This window comes from Schistocerca americana, chromosome 2 (genome assembly GCF_021461395.2).
Source record: "Schistocerca americana isolate TAMUIC-IGC-003095 chromosome 2, iqSchAmer2.1, whole genome shotgun sequence".
NCBI classification, from domain to species: Eukaryota; Metazoa; Arthropoda; class Insecta; order Orthoptera; family Acrididae; genus Schistocerca; species Schistocerca americana.
The window spans coordinates 950407412-950422653 of NC_060120.1; the positions used below are offsets into that span (position 1 = coordinate 950407412).

The following is a 15242-nucleotide window of genomic DNA, read 5'->3' on the forward strand; positions in this document are numbered from 1 at the left end:
GATGAAGCTCTACCAGTTACGACCTGCCAAGAGTATGTGAAATTAAAATGAACAGATCTAGAATGTAAAAAAAATTAACTTTGTGTAGCATTTGCAAGTGTGTGTAAACCGACTGAGCTCGGCAGCAAGAAATCTCAGCCAGCCACCATACACACGTATGGTACAACAAGAAATTGCAGTTTCTTGATATGTTCCATCCCAAGCATTTCAGTGTATTTACAAGAGGTTAACATTCACACTTTTCTTGTGGTGCAAAGCTCAACTGTCAAGCATTTTTGGCTATTACTTGAAAAAAATTTGATTTCTTCTCCTTCCGTTTTCTCTTGTAGTTTTGATATGTTGGACCCAATCTTTCAGAAAGTTCCACATATGGTTGTTTCACAGATGTGAAGCCTGAGGAGCTTGTCTGTGTGTGAATAACAGAAGACATAATTTCTAATGCTGCCCTTAGTGAACAATAAAATTCAATGAAACTTCCTGGCAGATTAAAACTGTGTGCCGGACCGAGACTCGAACTCTGGACATTTGCCTTTCGCGGTCAAGTGCTCTACCAACTGAGTTACCTAAGCACGACTCGCGCCCCGTCCTCGCAGTTCTACTTCTGCCAGTACCTGCCAGTACAGTCCACTGCAGCGTAAAAATCTCATTCTGGAACCATCCCCCAGGCTATGGCTAAGCCATTTCTCCGCAATATCCTTTCTTTCAGGAGTGCTAGTTCTGCAGGTTCGCTTCTGTAAAGTTTGGAAGGTAGGAGACGAGGTACTAGCAGAAGTAGAGCTGTGAGGACGGGGCATGAGTCATGCTTGGGTAGCTCAGTTGGTAGAGCACTTGCCCGGGAAAGGCAAATGTCCCGAGTTCGAGTCTCGGTCCGGCACACAGTTTTAATCTGCCAGGAAGTTTCATATCAGTGCACACTCCGCTGCAGAGTGAAAATCTCATTCTGGATAAAATCGAATATTTACTGCAGGTAAATGTTTCCATCACAAACCTACTTTATTTGGATGGGAAGCATTATTTAAGACAATTTCCCTTTCAACTAAAATAGTCTTTTGTCAATAAACAGCTGCTGATTTGAATTAAATATTTTGCAGAATGTATTACAAACATTATCAAATGGTTCAAATGGCTCTAAGCACTATGGGACTGAACATATGAGGTCATCAGTCCCCTAGACTTAGAACTACTTAAACCTAACTAACCTAAGGACATCACACACATCCATGCCCGAGGCAAGATTCGAACCTGCGACTGTAGCAGCAGTACCGTTCTGGACTGAAGCACCTAGAACCGCTCGGCCACAGCAGCCGGCTACAAACTTTATCAACCATAGTCTTAAAGTTGATCAACTTTCCCCATTGTTACTGGATAGAACTGTCATGGACATGATGAATCCTCAACAAAATGCTACTGAAAACTGGTATGTTCGGATGTATACTACTACATCAATGAAGAAATAAAATTTCTCGATTCCTATATTTCTCACTTTGACAATCAAGATCTGACTAAATCTTACACATTTACTCCCAAAAGAAATGCTAATATGGTCATTCATTTTATTCAGAGCCTGGTGTAGAGATAATTGCCAAACAACATTTCCTTCACTTTATTCCAATTACAGACACTACTGGAAAACAAGGGAATTATATACCGAACCTACTTTGTCCCCAAATTGGCATACGGAAGTGAGACATGGGTAATGCACAAAAGCGACAAAAGTAGAATACAGGCTAGTGAAATGAAGTTCCAGAGGAGCAGGTCGAGTGTAACAAGACGAGACAGATTGCGAAATGTGTATGTGAGGGAAAGACTAAAGGAGGAACCAGTACAGGACAGGATAGAAAAATCAAGACTGCAGTGGTATGGACACATGAAGAGAATGGATGAGGGAAGAATTCCAAAGAGGATGTTTGATCTGCAACTGGAGGGGAAGAGGCCCAGAGGAAGACCAAGAGATAGATGGGTGAAGGGAGTGAAGGAATGTGTGACGAGAAGAGGAGAGAACTGGACGAAGGTGGAAGAGGGTGGTGGTGGTGGTTGTTGGGATGTTTAAGGGGGACTAAACAGCTAAGGTCATCAGTCCCCTATTCCAAAAATAGGCGAGACATAAATGCACAAAGCAGGTAAAACCCCAAGGGGAAGGAGACTCCCCTCAGGCCCTAAAAGAACACAAATGCGGTAACGAACACTACAGAGACGAAGAGTACAGATGAACGCCAGACAAAAGGAAACAGAAGAAAAGAAGATGGCCGGAGACTGGTTGACTGACCATGACAACAAAAAAGGGAAAGAGTCAACCAACTGATTACACACTAAAATCTGCAACCAAATATGAGAGACTCGAGGACAAGAGACACACAAAGGGAAAGGAGCAGGACCTCCCTAAATGGAACCATAAAAAGGACTACCACGGATAAAATGTAAAACATTGTCAGCCATGGAGGCATCATTGCATAAAATCAAAGGCAAAGTGCCCAGGAGATTAAAAGACTGCCGGAGGGTGCGCAGTCGGGGACACTCCAATAAAATGTGGGCGACCGTCAGCCGGGACCCACACCGACACAGGGGGGGATCCTCGCGACGCAAAAGATGGCCGTGCGTCAGGTAGGTATGGCCGATGCGCAGCCGACACAAGATTACAGAGTCCCTGCGAGAAGCCCGCAGGGAGGAGCGCCACACATAGGTCGTCTCCTTGACAGCCCGCAGTTTATTCGGGGCTGTCATGCCACGCCACTCAACAGACCACATCCCAAGCACCTTACGGCGCAACACCAGCTGCTGATCGCGAGCCGTAAGGCCGATCTCCAAAGCTGGGGCGTCGATCGCCCCTTTGGCCAGCCTGTCAACACGTTCGTTCCCTGGGATGCCAACGTGACCTGGCATCCAAACAAAGACCACCGAACGACCAGAGCGGGTAATGGTGGAAACAGACTCCCGAATAGAGGACACCAGAGGAGAAGAGGGATAGCAGCGGTCGATGGCCTGGAGGCTGCTCAGGGAGTCACTGCAGATGACGATGGATGTACCTGAGCAGGAACGCATATGCTCAAGAGCGCGCAATATGGCCACCAGCTCTGCAGTAAAAATACTGCAGCCAGCCGGCAAGGAGCGCTGTTCAACATGGGCAGCGTGAGCAAAAGATAGGCAGTGCGACCGTTAACCAGGGAACCATCAGTGTAGACAGTCTCACAGCCCGGAAATGAGGCGAGGCGTGCAAGAAAACGGCGACGGAGGGCCACAGGTGGAACCGAGTCCTTGGGTCCCTGTGCCAAGTCCAGATGGACGGACGACCGGGGCAAACACCAGGGAGGCGTAGGTGCACGGACCCGGAAGGGAGGCAGAAGAGGGAATGAGCCCAGTTCCGACAGCAGGGACTGGACGCGGACAGCTATGGAAAGCCCAGAGCGAGGTCGCCGTTCTGGCAGATGGAGGACCATGGCAGGGAAAAGCAGGCGAAGATTGGGATGGCCCGGCGAGCAATGCACGTGGACAGCATAGTCGGTGAGCAGTCGATGGCGGCGAATCCGCAGCGGGGGAACCCTGGCCTCCACCAGTAGACTATCCACGGGGCTCGTACGGAAAGCGCCAGTTGCAAGCCGAACCCCACAGTGGTATATGGGATCTAACATCGTCAACACTGAGGGTGACGCAGACCCATAGGCCAGGCTCCCATAATCAAGCCTGCACTGCACAAGGGCTCTGTACAATTGCAACAGCGTGCAGCGATCTGCACCCCAAGACATGTGGCTCAGGCAGCGGAGGGCATTGAGGTGCCGCCAGCATTTTTGCTTCAACTGAGTAATATGAGGAACCCATGTGAGCCGGGCATCAAACACGAGTCCTAAGAAGCGGCAAGTGTCCACCACTACAAGCAGGTGGCCGTCGAAGTAAAGTTCAGGATGAGGGTGGACTGTCCGACGCCTGCAGAAGTGCATAACTCAAGTCTTGGTTGCAGAGAACTGAAAACCGTGAGTCAGAGCCCAAGATGCTGCCTTGCGAACGGCTACTTGCAGCCTGCGTTCGGCGACTCCCGTAGTTGTGGAGATAAAGGAGATGCAGAAGTCGTCGGCATACAAAGAAGGAGACACCGACGACTCCACGGCTGCAGCCAGACCATTAATGGCCACTAGAAATAAGGAGACGCTCAACACCGAGCCCTGCGGGACCCCATTTTCCTGTATATAAGATGAACTAGAGGCGGCACCCACTTGCACCTGGAAAGAGCGGCGCAATAAAAAGGTTTGAAGAAAAGCCGGGAGCTGACCACGAAGACCCCACTCATGCAACGTAGCAAGGATGTGATGCCTCCATGTGGTGTCATACGCCTTCCGCAGATCAAAAAATACAGCAACGAGATGCTAACGTCAGGCAAAGGCCGTACGGATAGCAGATTCCAGCCGCACCAAATTGTCCGCTGCAGACCGGCCCCAACGGAAGCCACCCTGGGATGGAGCGAGGAGACCGCGCGACTCTAAGGGCCCAACACAAACGCCGCCCCACCATACGTCCGAGCAATTTGCACAAAACGTTGGTGAGGGTAATGGGACGATAGCTGTCCACCGCCAGTGGGTCCGCACCGGGCTTCAAGATAGGGACAATAACACCCTCTCGCCATTGTGACGGGAACACACCCTCGCTCCAAATGCGGTTAAAGATGGTGAGGATGTGTCGCTGGCAGTCCCTGGAGAGATGCCTCAGCATCTGTGCGTGGATGCAGTCTGGTCCTGGTGCTGTATCAGGGCAATCGGCGAGGGCAGCGAGGAATTCCCTCTCGCTGAAAGGAGCATTGTATTTTTCAGAACGACGCGTGTGGAATGAGAAAGGCGTCCGCTCGGCTCTCTCCTTTAGAGAGCGAAAGGCGGGGGGATAAGATGCAGTCGCAGAGCTCTTACGAAAGTGCGCGGCAAGCCGTTCAGCAATGGCGGCAGCGTCCGTGCAGACAGCGCCATCCAAGGAGAGCCCAGGGACACCCATAGGGGTCTGGTATCCATAAATCCGCCGGATCCGGGACCACACGAGCGAGGGGGAGACATGGGAGCCCAAGGATGAGACATACCTCTCCCAGCACTCCTGCTTACGCCGTGCAATAAGACGACGGGCCAAGGCACGGAGCCTCTTAAAGGCGATGAGGGTCTCAAGAGACAGGTGCCGCCTATGATGCTGGAGAGCCCGCCGCCGGTCGCGAATAGCCTCAGCAACCTCCGGCGACCACCAGGGTACAGCCTTCCTCCGAGGGAGGCCAGAAGAGCGGGGGATGGCAGCCTCTGCCGCTGAAATGATGGACGTGGTGAAGACACGGAACACCTCGTCAATGTCACCCTGTGGGGGAGACTCGATGGTTGCAGCGGAAGTAAAAGCCAGCCAGTCAGCCCTGTGGAGAGCTCAGCGGGGCAGGGGCCCAGAAGAATGACATTGGGGCAGTGACAAATAGATGGGAAAATGGTCACTACCACACAGGTCAGGATGCACTCTCCAGTGGAGGGATGGGACAAGTCCAGGGCTGCAAAGAGAGAGATCGATGGCCGAGAATGAGCCATGGGCCACACTGAAATGCGTCGGAGCACCGGTGTTCAAGAGGCTAAGGTCGAGCTGAGCCAACACATGCTCCACAGCCCGACCGCGGTCATCGGAGACAGTCCCACCCCAGAGAGGGTTGTGGCCATTGAAATCGCCCAGAAGCAGCAAAGGTGGCGGGAGTTGAGCCAGCAGCGCAGCCAAGACATGTCGGGGGAGCTCCCCATCCACAGGAATGTAAACAGAGCAAACAGTAATAGCCGACGAGAGCTCAACCCTGGCAGCGACTGCCTCTAAAAGGCGTCAGAAGGGGTACTGGCGAGCTACAGACAGAGTGGTGAACAAAAAGGCAAGCCCCACCTGACGCTTGTTGGCAGGCAGCGCGGTTCTTATAGTATCCCCGATAACCGCGAAGGGCGGGGGTCTGCATTGCCGGAAACCAAGTTTCCTGCAGAGCAATGCAGAGAACAGGGGAAACACTTAGAAGCATCCGGAGCTCAGGCAGGTGGCGGAAATAACCGCCGCAGTTCCACTGGAGAATGGAAGCAGGAAGGGACTGGGAGGGCGTGAATGCGACTAAGAGGCAGACGGCGCCTCAGAGCCAACTGCCGCCACCGGGGGAGAGTCAGCTGAGTCCATAGGAAAGGCCCCCAAGGGTTCCGTGAGGGCGAGATCCGCGGCAGAGGCGAGGATCTCCACCTCATCCCCGGAGCCAGGACTATGTACAGCAGGCGGTACTGAAACCGCCGGAACGTCCTTCTTCTTGGACACATTCCGTTCCTTCTTCTCACGTCGGCCCTTAGGGTGAGAGGGCTGGGAGAGCTTATCTGAAGGAGCGTCGAAGGCTGACGATGACGCAGAAGCCCTACGACCAGCAGGTGGCGGAACCTTCAGCCACTGGCTGACATCCGGCTGGGTAGGAGAAGAAACGGGGGAAGGGAGAGCCCCGAGGGACCCCTTCCGCGAGAGAGGAACCGGCAGAGGCAACGCCGGCGGAGAAGGAGGGGGAGGGATCGAGCCCCCTGGTTTTGGAGATGTCACTCCCGAAGTAAGCGTGGGGGGAGCGACAGAAGAGGGTTTGCCCCCAACTGCTAAGGGGGCAACAGAGGAAGGCTTGCCCCCAGGCACGAGGGGGGCAGACAGAGATGCACGGCCCAGAGGGCCCACTGAAGGCGGCACAGATGAGGCGACAACCGTCGCTCGCGTGGGTGACGATAACGTGGCTGCAGCATAAGATGTTCGAATGGAAGCAGGATACAACCTTTCATATTTCAGTTTTGCCTCTCAATAAGTAAGCCGGTCCAGAGTCTTAAATTCCATGATCTTCCGCTCCTTATGAAGAACGGGGCAATCCGGCGAGCATGGAGAGTGGTGCTCCCCACAGTTGACACATACAGGCGGAGGCGCACATGGAGAATCGGGATGAGAGGGGCGTCCGCAATCTCGACATGTAGCGCTGGATGGGCAACGGGAGGACATATGCCCAAACTTCCAGCACTGGAAGCACCGCATCGGGGGAGGGATGTACGGCTTGACGTCGCAACGGTAAACCATCACCTTGACCTTCTCGCGCAAGACATCACCCTCGAAGGCCAAGATAAAGGCACCGGTGGCCACCCTGTTAGTCTTGGGTCCTCTATGTACACGACGGACATAATGTACACCACGTCGTTCCAAGTCGGCTCTCAGCTCGTCATCGGATTGTAACAAGAGGTCACAATGGTAAATAATCCCCTGGACCATATTAAAGCTACTGTGGGGAGTGACGGTAACAGGGACGTCACCCAGCTTATCACACAAGAGCAACGCTCGTGACTGGGCTGGGGGGGACGCCTTGAGGAGGATGGACCCATTCCTCATTTTAGACAACCCCGCCACTTCCCCAAACTTATCCTCCAGGTGTTCCACAAAAAACAGAGGCTTCGTCGTAAGAAAGGAGTCACCATCAGTCCTGCTGCAGACAAGGTATTGCGGTACGTAAGGCTCCTGCTTGGCACTAGATCGGCGTCCCTCCCATGGCGCAGCCAACGAGGGGAATGACTGAGGGTCATATTGCGCAGCATCAAAGTCTACTTTACCTCGCTTAGAGACGCTGGTGGCCGTGCGACCACCAGCTTGGTGTGATTTATTGCGCTTCATTGCACCACATCCGCCCAGATGCCACCTACTCCGAACGAGGGCTCTCCCCAAGGGCGCCACCCAGCCAAAGCAACGGGTACCTGGCCGATATCCCGTTGCCCGGAGTCCCCGTGCCCCAGACAAGATGGGTACATACTCCTTGGCATGCATGGGGAGGAAACAGCTCTGGCATCTGTAGTGCGATCCCTGCGTGGTCAGGGGGCTACCACCAAGAGGGTACATGACGACCCCACCACAACGGACTGGCTACCTTGCTGGATTTTAGGTGTTGAAAGGGTCCACAGTTGTCGTGGGCGCTAAGAAGAAGATTGCGCACAAGACGAGAAGGAGACAACCCAGAAGATGTTGGGTGTAGTCCCCCCCACACGACAATAGGTAACATGCAAGATGGAGGTGCATGATGAACCAATAGAAAAACATCACGTAAGGTGTCCTTCCCCAAATGGCACGCACTAACAATGGAAATTTGGAAAAAAAGGAGGTCAAATCCAAGAGGGGACCATCACAGAAGGCCGAAACGTTTGAGACTCCTTTTAGTCGCCTCTTATGACAGGCAGGAATACCGCGGGCCTATTCTTACCCCCGAACCCGCAGGGGGAGGTGGAAGAGGAGGAATGGTGGAAAGACAGAACACGATGGAGAGGCTTGTGTTCCCGACAGACCCAGCCAGTGGCTGGAAACTGTCCAAGATGATGATGATGACTGGAAAACAGCTAACCAATATTCTCTTCAATGAGAAGGTATGCTGGACAATTCCTTCGGGCTTTTTTTTTGTTGAACTTTGCTACAAATTGCGCAGTGCAATCATGTTCTACCGCCATCAACTTTTTCAGGATGGTTCAAGAAGTTTTCAATTTATTTTCCACATCTACATACCTAAGGGGTATATTGAAGATATATTTACCTGCTGTGACTGTAAAACCTCTCAGTGACACCCATTAGGAAAGCTAAGTAGGTGCTATCTACACCTAGATCTACATACTGCGAACTACGGGCGAACTGAAGAGCATTTGACATGGTACCCCACTGTAGAATGTTAATGAAGGTACAAGCCCACGGAATAGGTTCCCAGATGTGCAAATTGCTCGAACACTTCTTAAGTAATAGAACCCAGTATGTTGCCCTTGAAGGGAAGTGTTAATAAGACAAGGGTTTTTATCAGGAGTGCCCCAGGGAAGTGTGATAGGACCGAGATTGCTTTCTATGCACATAAATGATCTGGCGGACTGGGTGGGCAGCAATGAGCAGATGTTTGCTTACGATGCTATGGTGTGCGGGCAGGTGTTGAACATGAGTGACTGTAGGAGGATACAAGATGACTTACACAAAGTTCCTAGTTGGTGTGATGAATGGCAGCTGGCTCTAAATGTACAAAAGTTAAGTTAATGAAAATGAGTACGAAAAACAAACCAATAATATTTGGAAGCTGCATTAGTAGTGTCCTGTTCAACACAGTTACCGTTAAATGACTGGGCATAACTCGCAAAGCAAAACGATATGGAATAAGCATGTGAGGATTGTGGTAGGGAAGGTGAATTGTTGACTTTTGATTTATTGGTAAAATTTTGGCAAAGTGTGGTCCATGACTGCATACAGGATGCTGCTGTGACTTATTCTTGAGTACTGTTTGAGTGTATGGCATCCATGCCAAGTTGGATTAAAGGAAGACATTGAAGCAGTTACGAGGCAGGTTTTTAGTTTTGTTACCGACAAGTTCCAACAAAATGAGAGTATTGCAGAGATGCTTCGGGAACTCAAATGGGAATCCCTGGAGGGAAGGCAATGTTCTTTTTGCAAAAGACTATTGAGAAAATGTAGACTGTGGGAATCTGAAGCTGACTGTAGACTGGTTCTACTGCCACTAATATACATTTCGCCTAAGGACCACAAAGATAAGAAACTAGGGTTTATATGGAGGAATATTGACAATTGTTTGTCCCTCACTCTATTTATGAATGGAACAGGAAAGGAAGCAGCTAGTACTGGTTCACGGTAACACTGCCAAACACCGTACAGTGGCTTGTGGAGTATATATGTAGATGTAGATACATACTTTGCAAGCAACCATAGGATGCGTGGCAGCAGGTATCCTGTAGCACTACTAGCCATTCCCTTGCCTGTTCCAAGCACAAATGGAATGAGGGATAAATGACTGTTTGAATGCCACCATATGAGCCCTAATATCCCTTATCTTGTCCACATGGGCCTTACGTGAAGTATACAATGGCAGCAGTAGAGCTGTTCTGCAGTCAGCCACATATAAATTTCTCAATAGTGTTTCACAAGAAGAGCACCGTCTTCTCTTCAAGGATTCCTATTTGAGTTCAAGAAGCATTTCCGAGAAAGTCACGTATTAATTGAACCTATTGGTAAGAAATGTAGTAGTACGCATATGAATTGGTTCAGTGTGTTCCTTTAATCTGCCTTGACAGGGATCCAAAAACCTCTAACAGTACCCAAGAAAGAGTCACACTAGTGTTCTACACATGGTCTCCTTTATAAATGAGCCAACTTTCCTACAATTCTACCAATAATCTGGAGTCTACTAATCATCTTCAACAGCTTCAAACCTCATGCACTCGATCCATTCCATATTATTTTGCACTGCTACACATATATAACTAATGGATATGAAAGTCAACCAACACAACACAAATACTATAGGCTATTCAAATAGTACAGGATTGTTTTCTTCTCAGCTGCATTAACTTACACTTCTCTGCATTTAAAGCAAGCTGCCATTCATCACATCAAATAAAAATTGTCATCTTGTATCTTCCTCCTACAGTCACTCAATGGCATGACTTTCCAGTGGACTACAATGTCATCAGCAAATAGCTATAGACTGCTATTTACCCTGGCTTTGGAGCCTCTTAAAATACTATGTTGAGCAAGTGTATGATGCTGTTTACAAGATTAATGTAAATTCTAAAACAGTTCCTTTAGGAAGAAACAGTGTCACTGGTATTTCAAGACAGTTCCAAATTTCAGATTTGTTTGTTGTACAGTAGTCTGGTGTGAAGTTATTTTTAGAATCGACCAGATCAGCATTATTGAGAACCTAGAGTATGCTGTGGAACTAGTTTATAGTGTTAGCAGTTTTTTTGAAAAATATGAAATCAGAAGGCTTTAATGGTGTGATAATGGGCACAAAAACGCACGGTAACAAACTTTGATCTAATTCAGACTTAAAAAAAAGAAAGACAAATTCACTCCAGAAATGAAAAACCAGTTTGCCTGCAGGTCTAGCAACGAACCTATTGACGAAGCAGAAAACTCTTTTCATAGTAAATCTTTTACTATCCTGTTGTGAACATAGCTATATGATCACTAAGTGATACAGTTGGACTTATGGACAATAGTAAGAGCTCCACGCTTCCTATCTGCAGAAGTTTGATATCGGAAAACTAAAAGACGCATGTATTGAAACTGTGTCAAGCGATATGACGTCAATGGGAATGATTGAAAGGATTAAGTCAAGATCTTAGAGCCCTTTCTCCTAGTGGGAAGTTCTCTACACAGCCATTAACTTAAATAAAAAAAAAAAAAAAAAAAAAAAATTCTTGATATCTTCCCCACTATTTTTGTCAGTTTATGAATCCTTATGACTACCTGATTGGGTGGACTATCAACTAAAATCACTGAACAATACCTTCAAGTCAATATATCCAGACTATTTTCAAAGATTTTTAAAGTCTAGAAAAATTCCAGTATGCCTATGTTTCTATACACACAAAAAATTAGCAGTAGGCACGGTTGCCCCAAGTTTTAGCATTTTTCCCTGACAAATTTTGAAATCTTAAGGGTAAGTTAAGATGTAAGTTGACAATCTGTCTTTGCAGCTACAGTACAAGAAACAAGTACAAAAGAAGATATATCTAAAACTTGCAAGCAGATGGTGTTTCCTGGTTTGAGCAAAAATCTTAAGTACTGATGTCAACATCATCTGTAATGAACTGTTTTTAGATAGAGAAAGCAAGCAAAAATGGCATATGTATGTTTCATTAAGACCACTGAAGTTATTTTATTTCAATGAAATGAAACACATTTGGTGACAAAAATATGCATATCCCTGGAGTTGCAAATATACCTTCACTGATTTCAAAAATAACCTCAGAAAAAAGTAGGCCTCTTGAAAGAAGTGTATAAGGTGGGGAAGAATTGTGTAAACCTGGCACTGTAGGTGACCACCAATAAAATGTTGGTTCTGCTACATTTGTGATTGTCAGTTATTACCCACTGTGTTATATATATTATTTTACAGGTATTGCATGATTTTTCTTCCGAGAAATATATGGGTACACAGTGTACAAACCACCAGCGATTGACACAATTTTCTCCTTCTTATGGTCCATACTTTCTAACACAAACTACTTTTGAAGTGCCAAAATGTACCAAAGAAAATAAAAGGTCCTTAAAGCACCACACTGTACAACATGATTGCAGTGAGACAGTCGCAATTCCTGAAATCCATCATGCATTGTGTCTGCCCTGCTGAGGAGCACCACAGTCCTGTGTCCACGGGTAAACCATGAAAATCTGCTGCATTATGCCACACACAAACAGAACTGGCCTGCCAGCAGATTGGTGAGACTAGATCCAATGGGCAGAGCCTACACATTAGTGGGAGCCATGGCTTCAGATCACCAAGTCCGATCCATTACAGAGAGGCATGCAGAAAAGACAATCATACTCACAACTAAATTTTCAGCCATAGCTTTGGTCAGAAAATGGGGGAGAGAGTGGGGGGTGCACGGGGACTAGGCGCACACGCACACACAACTTATGCACACATGACCACCATTTCAAGTCAGTGTCTACAGTCTCTGAGAATCAGATCCAAACAAACCACTCCTCAAGCCTCCTTGCCTCTCGTCGGCAGCAGTTGGTATAGTGACAAGAAGTGGTGGCAGCACTGGCTGCAAGCTGGTGTGAAGGGGAGGAGCAGTAGGAATGAGGGGGAAGGGAAGCAGCACATGTACTCATCTGCATCCATCCAGCGACGATGCATGAAACCTCAGTACACAAACCATTTCATCAACTGCGACAGAAATGAGATTTTTCCAACGTTTTCTTCGAATTTCCCCGATGTATTTGAAATTCCCTGATTTCCAGAACCTGCGGCAACCTTGGTAGGACTATATATATATATATATTACAAGACTCTCAAATATTTTTCTTTAGTATCACAAATTTGTGTTTTCTTTTAGAATAGCATACAGTCCGCCCCCAGTAGCTGAGTGGTCAGCGCAACAGAATGTCAATCCTAAGGGCCCGGGTTTGAATCCCGGCTGGTCAGAGATTTTCTCCGCTCAGGGACTGGGTGTTGTGTTGTCCTAATCATCATCATTCAATCCCCATCGACACGCATATCGCCGAAGTGGCGTCAAATCAAAAGACTTGCACCCGGCGAATGGTCTACCTGACGGGAGGCCCTAGTCACACGACATACACAATAGCATACACAAAAATTTTGACCACGTTATCAATTTTAAATTACCTTAATGGAAATGAACTGTTTTTTTTTCTTTTAATGTTTAACAATGGAATAAAATTCAGAAATTTATTTCTGTTACAGAGAAATATCTATGTAGTACTTATTATAAAGGATAAAGGGCACTTATAGAGTTTAGGAGGACACCCATGAAATCTTTGATTTGTCGTTAGGCATGAACCAAAGAGGACAGCTTAAATTGCTGCGACTGAAACAAATATTTGGATGTTCACTTCCGAATATGTGGAGAGTTCCAAGTACGTGGTTAGGCAGGATCCTAAGAGGACAGATTGAATTGCTGCGAGTGAAACAAGGAGCATTAACACTCATATGTTGTTTTACGGTTTCAAAACTGATGAAAAATATGTCATATTCGTGATTAGCATAGTCAAATTGACGATAATAGGTATAAAATCAAAGATTTCATGGGTGTCGTCCTAAACTCGACAAGTGCCGGAAAAAGTCCACACTCCAAAGATTTAGATTTATTTTTAAAGGTCTTACCAAAAATCCCAAGAAAAGGCACTGTCAGAGTGGGAGGGGGCACCAAATGGTATGTCCTTTTTGTGAATAAACGTACTTGAACTAGCGCTGCCAAGCTGATAATTTTGATCTAAGGTCGAATTATCAAATGCATTTGTTAATGGATGCAAATCCATGTTTTGCCATGGTGTATGACTGGTTTTCCTCAAATATTTAAGATTCTGACAAACTTTAAGAGTGTACTGGTATAATATACCAGCTCGTGTACATGGCTTAGGGGTTACGTCAGGATCCTAGTCCTGAATATTTCACCTTTGTTAGTACTATCAACCCTTAAAATGAATGGTATGGATTGCAACAACATGTTAGTAAAATTGACCTCATTCGGCCTAAAGAGCATCAACCACAATTTACCCAATCGGGTTGAACATTTAATGTTTCTGCAGAATAATGTATCTCAATATGTCTCATTACCCGCTTTCCAGCGACACACACATTTACGGTGCAGCTTACGTCGGGAGCTTCTGTATGACAATCAAGCACAAACATTCAGCACCCTAAACAAGAAGGTTCATGCAGAAAAAGTGTCACTTCCTATGCATTTATTTATATACTATGGCACTCAAGTATAACGTCATTACTTACGGCGAAGTTCAATTTTAAGTACACACACAATAACATTTGGAAGACGTGCTAACAGTGAGATAAAATACATGTGAAAGTAGGAGAAAGATACCTTATTGCAGCATTACGATAGTTATTATATATGAGTCGATCTGCAGAAGATTCGTGTTACTCACACAAACTTTATATACAGTAACGTACTGGGTGGTGTAAATGCAGTAAACACGGGGTCATAACATGCGAAATTCATCCTTACACCAACTTTCGTCCGACAAATATCATATCCGTGCAGAAGTTACCTCTCACATCCTTTGCAGAAATAAAGAGTAGCTTGTTTAGGAATCCCTTCCGTTATGTCCACTTGCGTCCTCAAACACGAAACGCACATATTTGCTGGATTTGGATCAATGACAGCCCCGCATTGACAACATAATCTGGAAAGAAAACATTGCACAATGAAGTGAATGTGTTTGTAGGTTAAATTCACTATAGTGAGGTTTGTTACAGATACTTACATTTTTGGCGCTGTTGTATCTAGAAGCCCAGTTTCGGTAATGTACTCCATCGTTTTTTCCCTCTGTCAACTTCAGAAGTGTAACAAACAACGTACAATAACAACAAACTCTCTACCCATCACCATGCGCTAATGCAAAGATTAGAGAATCTCTGAGAAGATATGCTCAAACAACGCCACCTAGGCGGCGTTGGCTCAAAATAATGAGGCTCTTTCGCTTGATGGTCTCTGGGAAACGTCAAACAACATCTGATTCGCACTGGGCATCAACGGAACAAAACGGCAGACGAGGTCATCGACAAATTCTGGCGTGGTAAAACTAGAAGGGACGTCAACAGAACGCTATTTACATTAATAGCCCAGTGCCGGGCATTGAAAGCGAGTTGCGATCCCTCAAAAGGACGATTCGCACCAGACGTCAGCTGAACGGAACAGCAGGCAACATCGCCGTCAAATCACAATGGGCGGAATCTCAAT

At 47.0% G+C, this 15242-nt stretch overlaps 1 protein-coding gene across 1 annotated transcript in view; it reads right to left on the reverse strand.

The window, feature by feature from the left end:
- LOC124594933 (60S ribosomal export protein NMD3) overlaps positions 1-14927 on the reverse strand; it is a 91914-nt gene extending 76987 nt beyond the window's left edge. The window contains exons 1-2 of the mRNA XM_047133432.1: positions 14767-14927; positions 14551-14685 (exon numbers count right to left, since the gene is read on the reverse strand). Of these exons, the coding sequence (XP_046989388.1) occupies positions 14551-14685; positions 14767-14816 (185 nt within the window). The 5' untranslated portion in view covers positions 14817-14927. The remainder of the gene's footprint in view (positions 1-14550; positions 14686-14766) is intronic.
- Positions 14928-15242: the final 315 nt, after the last annotated feature.